The sequence below is a fragment of the Seriola dumerili genome, unplaced genomic scaffold (genome assembly GCF_002260705.1).
Source record: "Seriola dumerili isolate Sdu_G_001 unplaced genomic scaffold, Sdu_1.0 BDQW01000052.1, whole genome shotgun sequence".
Taxonomy (NCBI): domain Eukaryota; kingdom Metazoa; phylum Chordata; class Actinopteri; order Carangiformes; family Carangidae; genus Seriola; species Seriola dumerili.
In genome coordinates this window covers 12,364,356-12,379,949 of record NW_019174307.1, presented here as the reverse complement: position 1 = coordinate 12,379,949, position 15,594 = coordinate 12,364,356, and the positions used below count along the sequence as shown (strand labels likewise).

The 15,594-nt window shown below is 40.0% G+C and overlaps 1 protein-coding gene across 1 annotated transcript in view; it reads right to left on the bottom strand.

Annotated features, from left to right (window-relative positions):
• agps (alkylglycerone phosphate synthase) overlaps positions 1-15,594 on the bottom strand; it is a 29,799-nt gene that overhangs the window by 10,669 nt on the left and 3,536 nt on the right. The window contains exons 2-14 of the mRNA XM_022741308.1: positions 15,143-15,232; positions 13,821-13,911; positions 13,614-13,734; positions 13,374-13,448; positions 12,244-12,315; positions 11,481-11,560; positions 9,964-10,044; positions 8,705-8,830; positions 8,286-8,394; positions 3,784-3,911; positions 2,847-2,898; positions 1,278-1,354; positions 1,073-1,185 (exon numbers count right to left, since the gene is read on the bottom strand). Coding sequence (XP_022597029.1) covers positions 1,073-1,185; positions 1,278-1,354; positions 2,847-2,898; positions 3,784-3,911; positions 8,286-8,394; positions 8,705-8,830; positions 9,964-10,044; positions 11,481-11,560; positions 12,244-12,315; positions 13,374-13,448; positions 13,614-13,734; positions 13,821-13,911; positions 15,143-15,232 — 1,215 coding nt within the window. The remainder of the gene's footprint in view (positions 1-1,072; positions 1,186-1,277; positions 1,355-2,846; positions 2,899-3,783; positions 3,912-8,285; positions 8,395-8,704; positions 8,831-9,963; positions 10,045-11,480; positions 11,561-12,243; positions 12,316-13,373; positions 13,449-13,613; positions 13,735-13,820; positions 13,912-15,142; positions 15,233-15,594) is intronic.

Genomic DNA, 15,594 nt, shown 5'->3' with positions numbered 1-15,594 from the left:
AAATCTGTTCTGGAAGCAGATTGGTTTAAATTATTATTATGTCGCCATGTACCCAAGATTTATTAAGCTAGGATGAGAAAATCTTCTGGTAATAAGAAAGGAAAAGAAGAAATACGGGAAAAGTGCTAAGTAGTAAAGTTGGAAAAAGAAAATAAGAAATGGTTCAATGACAGAAAAGTTGCATTGCAGATGATGCCTTTAAAACTTAATTGCCTTAGAAATTTTTGATTCATCAAAATTACATTTGTACCACTTTTTAAATCATGAATAATAATCACAGGAATCTTCCCAGTTTCTAAAAATATAACCAAAAGAAAGGATACCGGAGCATTTAGAAAATAAAGAATAACATTCACACATATCAGTTCTCTTGTTAGATAGCTGTGTATAAATGGCTTCTATCTGTTAACGACACAAAGCATTTTTGAAACAGTGAACTCTTCACCGAAACAACATGTTCAAAATTATGACTTCACGGCCATCACAAATAAAAATCATTTTTGATCATTATAACCAGTTGAATGGCACAAAGGTTAACTTATTCTAGGATGAACCCATCTGTGATGCTTTTTAGGGGTGAGGGGTTTGAAAACAGGCTCAGGATAGAGAGAGAGAGTGTCCCTCTCTGGCTGACAGGTAACTGATTTCCACCAAAAGTCTTCATTGATCCATTTCATGATCAATCACAACAGCAAAGCACTTCCAGGCTGTGTCCCCTCGCCCTGTGCTGCCTGAGGGGAGCTGTGCCCCACTATCACCGCCCACACCACACCTACTTTAACATAAAAGCTGGCCTGACAGGAGGACATCTACAGGTGATCCATCAATCCGAGACAAACTACTGAGTGGAAGACCAAATCTGAAGAGTGTAACTATGCTTCTACATCCTTTCCACTGCTACCACGCAATGGCTGGTGAAAAAAAAGGTGCCATCAACACCTCAGGCAGCTTCCTATCATGTTCAAAATCCTGCTAAATGGTGCTTTGTCATTTGTGTTGCCAGGATCTTTAAGTGATCTTTGCGAAGTGGGGTGTTCTGATACAGGAAGAAGTTGAGGCTATAAATACTTACCCAAATTTTGCAGCAATGTCATAAACTTGTTTCTCATGCTGCAGAACCTTCTCACGGTCTCCCTCGAACAGCAGGGTGGCCACACACAAGCGGTTGGGGTCGAACCCTTTGAACTGGTGATTAAAGAGTTGGATTCACTTTCCATGAACAAACACTCGCACCAAGCAAATGGTGATATTCGCCTCTAATTATTATTTTTTTTTACCTTGGTGATGTAAAATTTCTTCAACCCGTCCAAAAAAGATGTGAAAATTGAAGACACTTGAGGCTTCAGGGCATGACCTGTGAAAATATCAGATAAAAATCAGCTCCATTTATTCACAAAGACGGGAGCCTGAAAAACTGATAATATTTTTCACACGTTAGTCACACCCCGCTTCTGCTCGCATGCTTCAGTGTTCTGAGAGGGCAAGCGAGTCAGATTTATTTGGGGGTTTCAAACAAAAGGAGGAAAAACAAATGGTAACATTTGAATAACTTTACAACTGGCCAGTGGCTGCCAGCGACAGCGACTATAAATCAGAGGGTTTCCGAAGGGAAGTGGGGTTGACACAGCGATATCCGTCTTCCTCACCCACACTTTTTGATTTATTCCTGATCGGACGCACAAAAGCGCCCGTGGACAAGCGAAAATGAGGGGCTGGGGCCAATGGGATGGTTATCAATCACAGCGGGGAAGTCACGGGTGATGTCGCCGAGACTTAACAGTTCATTTATTTCCCTTCATGCTCAAGTCTCTTCATCACTTAGTGTCCTAATTGTTTCCATTCCAAAATTTGATTGCAGGTCTTTAGGTCTCTCACAGCTATCATACTCGTTAATTAAATACTGAACATCCAGAGAGAGAAAATTACACCTACACTGTGCATAATTTCACTTTTAACTCTCCCCTCCGTGGTTTGCTTGTTTTTTTTGCATATCAACACACCCTGCTACTTACTACAACATTCTCATTTTTCATCTTGTGTATCAAGACAGGCAGTGCTAAATTGTACTTGTAGTCCCAATCTGAAAAAGACCTGTGAATACATCAACTCTCCTTACTCAACAGCCAACATGATTAAAAGTGAGGACAAGCCACTAATAAGCCCAAGAAGGTATCACAGAGCCATGAGTTTTAGTTATTAGTGAAAAACCTGGTCGCTTCATCTTCCCTACTTAATGCTAAGAAGTGCCTACTCTGTGAAAAGTGGAAATATAGTGGAGATAATGAGATCCCTGGAGACTGGGGAACTTTACAGAGATCTCTGGCAACGGCAGATGTATTCCACTAGACCTTAAGAAACAACATCATAAAACTTCAATGTAACAACTACTTAATTTTGGCCAGGGTCATTTTTTTTATCTTGTTTCAATTCCTTATCTGTGTGTGTGTGTTTGTGTGTGTGCAGCTATTCTGCTACAGAAATAATAATCAATTTACCAATTAAGTGCTTCAGAAGGTAAAATCATTGGATTCTGTGCCATTGCCATTCATTGTTCTTCTCTCAGAGGTATATAGTACATCAATGAAGCATCAACCCAATATTGAAAAAAAGATATACAATGTGAGGAACAATATTCAACTCTAAATAAATATGATTACTATTATACTGCTGGTTAAAAGCCTGCCATGTGCCACATGTCGCAAAGCTCTCTGATCAAAGCCAAAGGTTACATCAGTGCCTAAAAGGAAAGAACACTTCCTGAAAATGAAAACCAGGTCAATTATAAAGCTTAGTTGCAGTGATATACTGAGACTGGGCTAAAATGTGAATGATGTAACAAAACTTACCAAATTTAAACTGTTCATTATCCATGAGTCGTATAGATGCTGGAGCACACCTCTGGAAAAAAAGTTGGTCTATATTATTTTGTTTGAATCACAGGTCCTGCAAATTGGCAGAATTATATTAAATGAAAAAAAAAAAAACTTCCAGATCATATCAGACTAAATTTAACCAATATTTATCAGTGTCAAAATTCAGTGCAACTGTTGGAACTTTGGCTTTAAAGCCTTTGGTTTCTTGTATGTACAGTCTGTAGATGATGCATTTGATAAAAAGTTCCAACTGGCACAGTCAAGTTTTGATTTGCTTTGTTTTGGGATCATCACCCTGTGCTGCTTTGGTTGCAGGAGGAGAACGGAAAAAACAGCGAGGGGAAAAAGGATGAACTGCACTTATTATGTGAATTTACTGATCAACTGAGGAGAAGTATTGATGTTGGACATCACACAAAAACTGGGCTTGGTGTCTTTAAGCAACAGTGGAAAATACTGAACCCACCATGTTCTACTGGTGGACACAAACACTAAAAATATGCCTTTGCACTTGTAAGATGCTGTTAATATAAAGACAACATGTTCTGCAGGGTCTGGGCAATAAAGAGTCTCAACATCTGGTTACAGTTTTTTTTTTATAATAGCTGTAATAGTGTTGAATTATGTTAGTCTAGTTTGGACAAGTTATGTTTAAACATAAAGAATAAGTTGGTTTAAAAATACGATTTGATTTGTTTTTTTTCTGATTTCTGTTGGCAGGCCAGTTTTAAGTGAAGAGATCAAGTGAAGATTGGAAAGTGCTTACTTAGTACTTAGTACTTACTACTTACTTACTACTTAGTTTGGGCACACACACTAAAAGTGTCTGGCATTAGTCTCATGTTGAGACAGGGGAAGAAAGCAGTGACTAACAAAGTGCAACATTTTAAAGAAAATATTAACACGTTACCTGTCTGGCAACTTCTCGAAGACAAGCAACTCCCTGCTCAAAATTAGGGAAAACAACCGAGCCATATTTCTGATACTCCGGCATGGGACGAATCTTCATCGTTACCTCAGTAACCACACCCAGGGTTCCTGTGGAAAATCATAGTGAGAGAAATTGAGTTGCACAAAAAGAAGTAAATCAATTCCCACAATTTATATGACCTAACCCCCTCTTAGAGCGGAACTTAAGACTGTTTTACAGGGTTCTGGTACATGTCCCAAGGGTTTTTGGGGTGACCTTTGTATCACATTTCACCTGGTAGATCTGGTTTTCTACCACACACTGGGGGACAACTAAGATTTATCAGCTTAAGAGCACAAGGAAATAAAGCAGGGCTCTATCAAAGGCAGTGAGGCCAACAGCAGCACCACATATACAGGTACAAGGAAACCTCGGGCTGACCTTATGACCCTGAAAACTGTCAGTCGTAAGCTGCTGCCGCTGAAGGAGTCACATTGCATGTCTGAAAACCAGAGTGTCTACTCTCCCTCCCACAGCAAATGTGTCTGTGATTAATACTTGGGATAAAAAAAAAGAAAAAAAAGCTGTTCTCATACAAGTATCCAAGTTGACAGTGAGCTGTAACTAGGGAGTGCCGTTTGCCATCCCTCCAATCTGTAACATTAATATTATTTATCATAAACCAAAAAAGTCTGTGTTTATATGTTGTGACACTATGTAGACCTTTTTTTCTGACTTTCAAGAGAAAGATATAGGGCTTCAGATTTCCCTCTCTTAACTACAGCGAGTGTATGAAATTACATTTAGTGACAAGAAAAACAGAAAATCTGATGCAATCTCTGCAAAAGACGACATGAGAGCAACATGGACCAGATGTTGGCTTTGGCTTTCTATGGCTTTTTTAATTTAGGAAATGTTTGACACACACACAAAGTGCATGGTAAAAAACTCAATTATTCTCTAGTTTCTGCCACAATAAATATCAGCAGCAGGAATCCTAGTCAGACATTCATCTTAATGAGATAATACGAATGTGTGTGCAATGTGTCATAACATCTAACCTAAGTATAATAACCTCTTCCATTAAAAATGACAAATGTCTGGGAAAACATTGTGTGAATCATCATCATTGATAACAACAGACAACAATACAACATCACTAATAAGAGCATATATAGCAAATAGAACATTATAAAGAAATGGTAAGTCCTATGGGGACCTAGCTGAATGTTTTTCTTTCACTGGTGAAACTTTGTTTCATCTTAGCATGAGGAATAGTTTACGGTTGGGTCCAGAAGTCTGAGACCACTTTCCCATCCTAATTCCCAACAACTTACTTGCCAGCCAGTCAATTATTTTGTGAATCCAGTTTTCATGTTACAGGACCAATTAATTTCACAATACCTTTGTTCTCAAACTGCATATTTGCAAACTGTATGATGTGCTAACACTGTGTTACAGTCATTTAAGGTAGTGCTGGAACAACACGTCAACTGACAGAAAAGTAATGTTCGGCAATTTTGATTATCTTCAATTGTTTAAGTGGTTTATCGAACATAATGCCAACTTCTTAAATGTGAGGATTTGCTGCTTTTTTCTGCTTTCCATCATTATAAATTAAGTATATTTGGAGTTTGTATTGTTGGTCGAACAACACAACTTGTAATGGTCATATAGGAGATTCAATTGGCTCAATGATTAATCAAGTAATTGTAAAATGAATCAGAAAGCATAATTGTTAGTAACAGCTCTACTTTCATGTTTGTGAATTTTATCAGTGTAAACCAAAGCTTTTGACTTTGCCCAGCCTGAATGCTTTGTATCACTACATACAATGTCCATTTAGAGATGCATCTCCCCTGAACATAGCTGGTCCATTAGGAGGCTTCCTCAGCCTGTTATGGCTGTTAATGAGCCCTCTAATGTGACACTACAAGCCACACGCTGCTCCCTAGTGGTCCAGTGGAAAACATGTGACTCCATTAGGCTTTAGACAGGCCCCTCCCTACTGATAGTAGGCAGGAGGAGTCACTGAGGGAGCAATACGAGAGGAGTCAGAGAAGGCCAGAGATCGAAGAGAGAGAGAGAGAGAGAGAGAGAGAGAGAGAGAGTGAGCGTGTGTGTGTGTGAGTGAGAGAGAGAGAGAGAGAGAGAGCGTGTGTGAGAGAGAGAGAAGCGAGAGCTAGGGAGGAGCTAGTGCAAAAGGGTAAAGGAGGGTGAGCAAGTGAGAAATAAAGGGAGGTAATAAGAACAGCAAGGTCAGAAAAACACTCTCCTCCTGGGGACGAATGCAATGCTAAGAAATGCTGGATTGCAGCTTAAGCCATTTTTGCCATGACTGAAGCTATTAAACCAACCTCCTCTTACAGGATTAGTATTTGGCGAGAGGAACTATTCCCTATAAATTTTATAAATTATAAATCTCTCTGCTTTTAATATCAAATGCTTTTGAACAAAAAAAAAGCTTTGGGGACAACACTGACCACTGTGAAGCCACCACTTAATAATGAAAAAACCACCTCTGTCCATTAGTTTAGCACTGGTTGGCTTTACATAGCGACATTACATCCACAGTTGTGAGGGGTTTAAATGACAAAGGAATTATCATTGATTATTCCAATCATCCTTTACACTGGTTGTAGCAGGGGTAAAGAAAATACTTTGCATTCAGGCTATTTCAAGGTCACAGAGATAGAGAGACCCGGTTGTTGTGCAGTGAATGAGAAATTCGAGGTTTCACAGTAATTTCTAATAAAATGGATGCGTTCCACTTAGCATGCAGAGCATAGCTGAGGGTTTTAGAGTGGTGCTTTGTTGTTGTTGTGGTTCTTGTGGCCTACTGTCAGACTGCAGGATGGGATTTCTGGGGTGAGGAGATAGATAATTTTAATGAAACCGAGCGGTGGTGTGACCTCTCAGCTCTGGTGTTAGGCCTCCCAGAAGAACATGTACTCCCAGAGACGTGTGGTCCTGTCGCATCTCTATTTGTGCACCAATCCCATACGGCAAACTCACCTTCAGATGGTTTACTCTACATGCTCTTATATGTTGCAATACTAGACATTAGCCTATATCTATTATTATTAGTGATAGTTAAACTAGGCCTTTTTTAAAAGATTCCTATGTAAAAGTGGTCTCAGACTCTTGGACCAGACTGTCTGTTGAATTGCACATTTTGGAGTTTTGGAGTTTTTGGAGCCATGGTACAAGCTATAAAATTTCTGTTTTTACAAATATTTAACTTTGAAAAGGTTTTTTCTGTTGACAAAGAGGCAAGTCTTCAGTTTTTACTTTAATGACAGAACGTGTTTTAAGGATGAAGAACTTAAAAATACTGCAGTTATTTTGGAAATGTGGCTTTACAGCTGAATGTTAACACTCTTCCTCACCGACTACATGAAGTTTTCTGACCTCTGATAAACATACAGTATGTCTACCCTCTTAAAGTCTTAACGTTATCTAAAGTCTTAATGTTCTGATGACTGTCATAATGTTTGAATTATTTCACATGCTTTTACACATAGAAATGTACATGTGAAAGTTCCCTTTCATTTTTAGTTCATACATATCAGATCGGAAAACTCGAGGGGGCCGTAATTTTAACATCAGAGGGGAAGTGTTGACAGGAACCCTGATTTACAGTACTGTGTTCAGTGCTGTCACTGCCCTACAAATTTTCCTTTTGGAGAAGTAAGATTAAGGGAAACTACATGAACTCTATATAACCCCATGTACTTGCATGTGTTTACAATTTATGGCAAAGATTATTCAGGCATAAAGAATTCATAAGATCATTAACTGTATGCTGACTGAGTCATGCAGAGTAAAAATAAATCTGGCTGACTTCATATAAAATATTGCCAACATGACAAGTGTCAGCCAAAGCAGGAGGTCTGATTGTGATCAGATTACACAGGTCTAGGTTTAGTATCACAGAGTGGCTTATACTGTATAACCAGAACAGTCATGATGCAACTTTTTAAAATCTTTCATTTATGCAGATGTATTACTGGTAATTCAGCAATAAATAGCAAACTTTGATTTTGATCTTATACTGGTGTGCTCTTGGAACTGAAATCAGTTCTAAAGAGTACAAATGGAGACTTCTTCCATGATCCCAGCCCAGTCAGGGAGCAGATTGCTGAGCTTTGTAGGGCGAATATAAAGTTTGTATCCACAGCTGTTTAACATAACGATGCCAAGAGTCTCTGAACCTCCTCATTATGTAGGGGAAACCTGGCATATGGCAGTATTCTCTGTGGGCATTCACAAGGACAGGGCACCGCAGATGGGGTAGGGAGGACACTCGCTGGTTCCTAACTAACACCCCTCCAGATCACATCTTCACCAAAGCTGGTTAATGTGTAAGAACCCCACAGCATGAGAACCGCCCTGATGTTACTGTTTTATCACAAAGATTTTTACAGACCCACAAACTCATGTTAACACACACGTGCCTATGTACCCACGTGCACTGAAATCACATAAGAAAGGAAGCAAACCTTCTGAGCCCATGATGAAGTGGTGAATATCTGGGCCCGTGGACATGCGTGGGCCCTGACAACTCTTTTCAATGACACCTCGAGGGGTCACCATCTTTACGTGGATGATCTATTCAGTCAGAAAACAGCAACACAACAAACACTTTTTAAGAAATAAAAATATGCAAACATTAGTATACTTTTCTTTCACAGTTCAACAAATGTTTACAAAAAATATAATTTGGATATTGTGTGCCACGTATTTCAGTGCATTTCCAAACTGATACTGTGACCATTTCAGAGTTGAGGGTAAAGTCCAAAAAACTTTTGCAAATAATTTTCCTTTCTAATGACTACACAGTAACTGCTATGTCCTGACTGTCATCCCTTGTTTGAAAAAAACATGAGCAGGAAGATAAAGGTGAGAGTGGGCGGCTTACCAGGTCCTCAATGTTGCCGTAGATGTTCTTCTTCATGCCTGATGCTCTGGTTGCTACCCAGCCCCCCAGGGAGCTGAACTCCATGGAGTCAGGCTCGTGCCCTGTACAGTAGCCACTCTCATTAAGCTGCGAAAAAAAAAGGAAAAAAACAAACAAACATACATTTGTTGTTGCAATTAAAACTGAGCCAAAAGTGTTTGGAAAACACTGATGTTGTAAACCCACAAGAATCTTTTAATAACATCCAAAAAGAATGAGCAAGCAAAGGGAAAAAAATAATTGCAGCTCTGCCACTGAATTTCACTGCTCTCACTATGCTGCAATGCTAAAACCCAGGGTTTATGGCATCATAGATTTTTACAACAGCCTAAAATAAACCAAGTGGAAAGGGCATGAAAAGACTAAGACGGGAGATCAGTGCATTATTTGGACAGTGTTGAATTCCACTGCTTGACTGGAGCACTGATGTCATGTGAAAAATGACGGCTGCACATTTTCAGGGGACTTGTTTAAACCTTTTTTTATTCAAATGACAATTACAGAATCTTCACCTCGGCATGTCTATGTAAGTCTGTGTGTTATACAAGGATGATACGAGATTGCTGAGCATTCAGCTTTCACAGCTGCAACCACTTTTGTAATGGCACACAAAAAAGATCCTTTGAGCGACCCAGTAGCCCTCATCGGACGCACCATTCCTCGGGGGTCATCAGGAACCCACACATTCTCGACAAGGCAGTCCAACCCCCGAAAAGATTGCATTTGTAGTCAGAACATTTAATAGTAATAATAATAATAAGGACCTTAAAGAACATCAACAACCCCCACCAGAAGCAATACAGGGGTAAAAAATCAGGCCTTGTTTTATCACAGCACTCCCCTGGAAGGCAGTTTATAATGCAGACCCATCTGCTCCATCAAAATGGCCCCGTCTAAATGCAGAGGTGGAGTCTGCTTTAGATGCAGCTCACGCATTCCTCTACATCAAACGCCCGCTCCTTTTCCATTTTTCTGAATTAGCTTGATGGTGCCATCTGCTCATGACCACCGCCTCACTCTCTAATCTCTCCCCTTCAGCACTCTGCTCCTGTCTCAAACGCCTTCCTAAACCCTGTTCGATCCTCTGAGCGAAAAGTACCAAGGTGACTGAGCATGGACAACCTGCATGTGAATGGTCACACAGCTTGACTGTTGGCACATTTTTACAGTAATGTAAGCTCTTCCAGTAATGAATATGAATATGGATGAGCGGTACTCACCAATCTCTCCAGGTCCTGACCAACGATGCCAGCTTCCACATGGGCAGTTAAATTTTTCTCGTCAATCCACAGAATGCGGTTCTGCAGTTAAAAAAACAAACAACAAACAACATTATGACTGAGGAGGTCATAAACATTTTGTATAAATGATTTCTGCCAGACAGTATAAAAAAATACTGTTATGTTGTTTGTTTCCTTTGTTTGAATGGAAATCACATCATTCATTTAATGTAGGTTCAAAAGTAGTTGTGAAAATGTTAGAAATGCATGTCACCATGTCTGTCATCGGAACTCTAAACCTGCCTACATCTGTTATGTTGACTTTGACATAAACACTGCCTTCAAGCGCAGTCCATGGAAACAGTTCCTTTGCCAGTTTGCTTACAATACTGAGAGTTTTGCACTAGTATGTCCTTACAGGCTAATGGTCACATGACTGTGGGTAAATGTGTGCGGAGGGGCTAAGGGACAAAGAAAAGAGTCAGTTTCCTCAAGGTTAAACTCTTATTTAGCCTCTTATTTGGGCCGCTGGGCACTTGGCCTACCCCTACCTGCAGGAGGTCATTTCACACCTGCCATCAATTATTCTCCAGAGGTAATAAACTTTATGTTCCTACCACACTGCTCCTTTCATGTGCTTCCATTGGAGCCACCTCACCTCTGACCCCTGACACAGGACACTGGTCACTGGTGTCTGTGGCACCAAACTCAATGACTGGTAGGCTAGCAGCATCCAGACAGCTTATATATCACCTCTATGTGCGCCAGGATCAAAGGGTTACACTGTACTGGTGACAATATTCACCATTTTATATTATAACCAATGAAACTTTATCATGTTCATGATGAGGGCAGATGTATTCCCTTAAGATTAATGGCTGATGTCAAGGAATCATAATTGTGTTCCAACTGCACACTAAGTACACACTCAAGACATTTTTTGGTTTCAAAATTAATAATGCAGGAATATTACTAATAAGAAGATAGATATTCAGAAACAGTTTACATGTTTAAATTCACTGTTTTTTTTCAGTTATCTCTCACACTTTATGCCCTAGTGTCTCTGAATAAGAATACTGATACCCAATGAGTCTCTCTCTTCAGACTGTTTTTCCGACCTCAATGACCAGATAAACAGTTACACCAAAACAGTTTCATGCAAGTTAATTCAGAAGCCCTGCAATTACCAGCTTGGAAAAACCATTAAATATAAGTTGAGATGGTGTCAGGGCGTGTTGAATGTTGCGCTATATTTTGAGGCTACAGCTCGTCATGGTGTTATGTTACATTACATAATATTAATGGCACATGATTTCATATTTTGTCACCCTCCATTTATAACCATGAGGGATCAAAAATGCATTAACACTTAATGTAAGCTAGTACAACAGTCTCTCAGACACAGACTCAGAAACACAGTGGTAGTATTTATTAAACTATATTTCGCAGACTGAATTTGATATTTTTTCAGTTTTTCTCGTCATCGGTGACATGTACCGACACAGGTGTTTACATACCATCTGTGAGGTATCCAGGGAGACAATGGAGCGAGTTTCCTCTTTGGGGCACTCGAGAGCACTGGAGACACTAGTCCCTCCTGAGAGAAGGAAGGCAACAATATCAAGAGGAGTTACAGTGGAGAAGCCTTCAAACGGACTATGTGAATATACTGGATAATTTCCTGGTTTCAAGTTTTTAACATTAGCACACACATATACTCACAACATGCACACTGCTACCCTCTATATCTTGCACTAGCATAAGCTCTGGCAGCAGAGATATTGATGAATGTAGGACTGGGTACCAAACCTCAGACTGAATGTGCCTGTAGCATTGAGTATTGAAAAAGCAGTTTGCACAGTGCTAAGAGCTCAACCTAAGGACACAGTTCATTTTTCTAAAATGACAAGAGGCTTCAGGACTTAATTGCATAACTATGACTGGACTTTCATTAATTATATCATCTTACGAACTACTTCACAAATTCCTGTAATACCGTATAAGATTCATTTTCGCTACTGTGCCATCCTGATATAGTCAACAGTAGTGGATGATAGGGGACAGGGTGGGGGAGCAGCAGTGCATTATTTACCAGGTTCATTCATAGATTGTGTGGTTTCATTAACAAAAAAATAAAAATAAAAATCACCAGCATGGGATGGGAATAAATAATGTATTAATGTATAAAGTACATCAATTTTAAATACACACCTAGTCTCCTGTATGTACAGTAAATGACAGACTATTATGCTGATTAGAACCTTTAATGTCATGACTCACCTCCATATGGTATCAAACAGACATTATGTTTGGATGCGAGTTCCACAATTTTCACTACATCATTGTGGCAGTCTGCAATGACACAGAATATCACTTTAAAAATTAGAGGCCATCATAAGAGAAATGCTTCTATTTATTGTGCTATATTGCATTCATAAATTAAGTGTTCTCATAATAACAAGAGTAGACGCATTGCAAAGGAAATAAAGGATGGCACAAAACACAACATATATACAGAAGACAATAAATAACTTTATATGGTCTGAGCCATTAGAGCAGGGGGACCAGCAGAGAGGCAGGGTGCATTTTGATTTGCCTGATGGTTGTGATTTGCCTGGGGCTTTCCTCAGGCGGAGTCAGACTGCATGAAGCTACGCTCTCTGGGGTGGGATGTGCTGGATCAATACAAACCTGGTTTAGCCAATCACGGAGCCCACATCCATTCACACTGGAGTGGTGAGCGAGTGGGAAGAGTAGCAATACCCACCTACATGGATGTGCTTGACTGGCCTCAAGTGCTTTTAGAGGCAGTGAGAAATGCCTTGTGTGCGAGTACATTTTGCCATCCAATTAAACACACAGCTTTGGCCTGCGGATTACAGTTCAACAAACTAAACCTCCACTTAAAATACACGTCTTGACTTCGAGGGACTATTGAGGTATGCAAATTACAGGTCAAAACATCAATTAGACACACAGTAAATGAGAGCGTATTTGCGAGGTCAGAAAAATTAAAATTTGGTGCCAGTGTGGAGGAAACGATGCCTACAGTTGCTTGGTGATTTGCTGCCCATTTGGGAGACTGCTAATCAAGTTTCAACCATCAGTCAACGCTCATTTGCATGATAAAATAGTGCCAGCCATAACAACAGAAAACCAATCTCAGAATCATAATTCATGGGTGTACTGTGCAGGGCCAGACTGTGGAGTATTGGGTGTCAACCGTCCTCCCCCTGACGCTTCTTATTAAGCCTCCACTCATACATATTAATATCCCTGCCTCTGCAGAGATTAACCCTTTAAATCACCTAAGCCAGTAGGGGGATCAGTGATGCTACGCAAGAGGAGAAAAACAGACCAATAAAAAAAAAAAAAATATATAAAAAAAACCACACAGCTTCTGAACTCACTTGGCCATAGCACCATATCTGGAACACGACCAAATCTCCCTTCTCGGAGGGCAAAGATCTCGTGTAAGCAATGGCCTAAAGGAAAATACAGGAATGAGACAACTTAAGTCCATGGAAATTTTAATATGATCATCACAAATAGATGCATTATTGCTTAATTAAAAATCAAGGGTTATGCAGGTTGAAAGTAATAAAAGGTTATAATGTAAGTGAATTTTTTTCTTTTTCTTTTTTTCTTACCGTGGGCACGAAACACCCGGTCCTCTGCATCATGAGAGAAAGGAATACCTGTGGATTTCAGTTCCTCAATGAAGGTCTCGTTAAGAGTGGGAGGATGTACAGCACTGCTATTCAGAATGGGCTGAAACAAAACAAGCCATTGAGGTTTTGGACCGTGACTGAGCGTTCTTCTTTACCATTCAGTGAAGACACATGAAATGTACTCACTGTTGCTGGGGTTTTATGCTGCAGACTGGCTCCAAAGGTGCTTTCAAACCAATCTTTCAGACCAGGGATGATCATACCACTTAGTCTATACCTGGATTAAGACAGATAATGTGAATGAATTTGAAAAAAATAAATAAATCAACTAAATCTCATGTATTAGTGATATCCAGCAGCGAAAGTCAAAATCTTGAAATGGAAATATTTGAATGCTTGTCTGGTCTTATTTACTTTGAAAACCAAATGTGTGTCTAATAAGAAAAGATTGTGAAGTTTGAGTCCAATGAGGTTATTAGGCAAGCAGAGCAGTGGTGACAGTGCTGTCCGTTTGAATGCCCTCGCCATCCCTTGCATAATTGAGCTGCTGGCACAGCTAGGACCAGCCCATCAGGGGACTGTGGTGTGCCTTTGTCCAAGAGACCATGAAACACACTCCATAATGAAAAAGCCTCTGTCACAGTGAGCGCGGAGGAGGAGAGCACTGCCTCTGACATTCATTTAACTGCGCCACAGCCTTGGTTACTGTACGCCGCCTAGGTAGCTTTTCAGTTGAGAGGGAGCGGAGCAGTTCGTGGCAACTGCTGCAACAGGAGGAAGCCATTTGCTGTGCAACATCCTGTTCAGCTCCACTCATTACTCAAAATACATCCTCATGCACCCTGTGCCAGGCCTCCGTATTTGCAATTTGACAGGAAAGGGTGCCTCTACCAAAGTCATACGTCATGATTACAATCACAAGACCCATCTCTACTTCTGCTCTTGTCATGAGAGACAGGTGATGAAGGTGCAGAAAGAGCTGGTCTTTGTTATATTCAGTGAGTTTGAAGAGTATTTGCTGTGTTTCTGCACACCCTCAGACATTTAAACAAAATCGTTCTTCAGTGAATAACTGTGTTTACCCACAACTCCCCAGAGACACATCAGTAATTACAAACATAATGCGTTCCATTTCTGAACAGATTGGGAAGAGGTTTCTGTTAATGAGCAACAGAGTTTGGGAAAGCCGAAAATCCAAACCAGTGACCTTCTCAGATGACAATGAACAGTTGAAATGCCAACCACTAGGTGGCAGTAGCACCACATTGCTTTGAGCGTAGGAAGGAGACAGCAACTGATCTCAAAAGCTGGGTTCACAGCATGGGCTGTGAAAGTGTTCAAGGCATAACTCCAGCCTCAAGTCACACAGCAAGTATGTATGCTGAAGCTTAACACCATGGCTATACTAAAACTAAATCAGAGGCTGTGTACTGATTGATTTCTCTAAATCATAAACAGTTGAGCATGAAATGCACACCCAAGAGCACTGATGTGACATTATACTGTACCTTTTGCCAGTAAATTCTGCTTGACCTTTCTTATTGAAGAGGAATCTTGAATCGCTGTATCCCCAACCATTCCATTTCATAATCTCCTGCCTGTGGAAATATAAATATTGGCACAGGTTAAGTTAACAAGTTATATGCCTTATACTAAAGTTAAGACATGACATGAAATATGATCAGAGGTAGTTACAAAAACACATGTGAAGCTGATTCCTTGGGGAGGTGACCTGGTAAATTCTTAATTTGCACCACAGTCCCTCTGGGCTGTTATGGGGTTTGCATAAGCAATTTCCACAAGATAAAAAAAGAAAAGTCCTTCCTGATAAGCTGATACTTCCTGCTGATATTTGAACACCCAGACGTACAGCATTTTGCTGAGAGAAAATGTCGAACTTTCCTCATTTTATTCAGTCATTCATACACTTTTGATTTATTTAAGGTGGGGCTGGCTATCA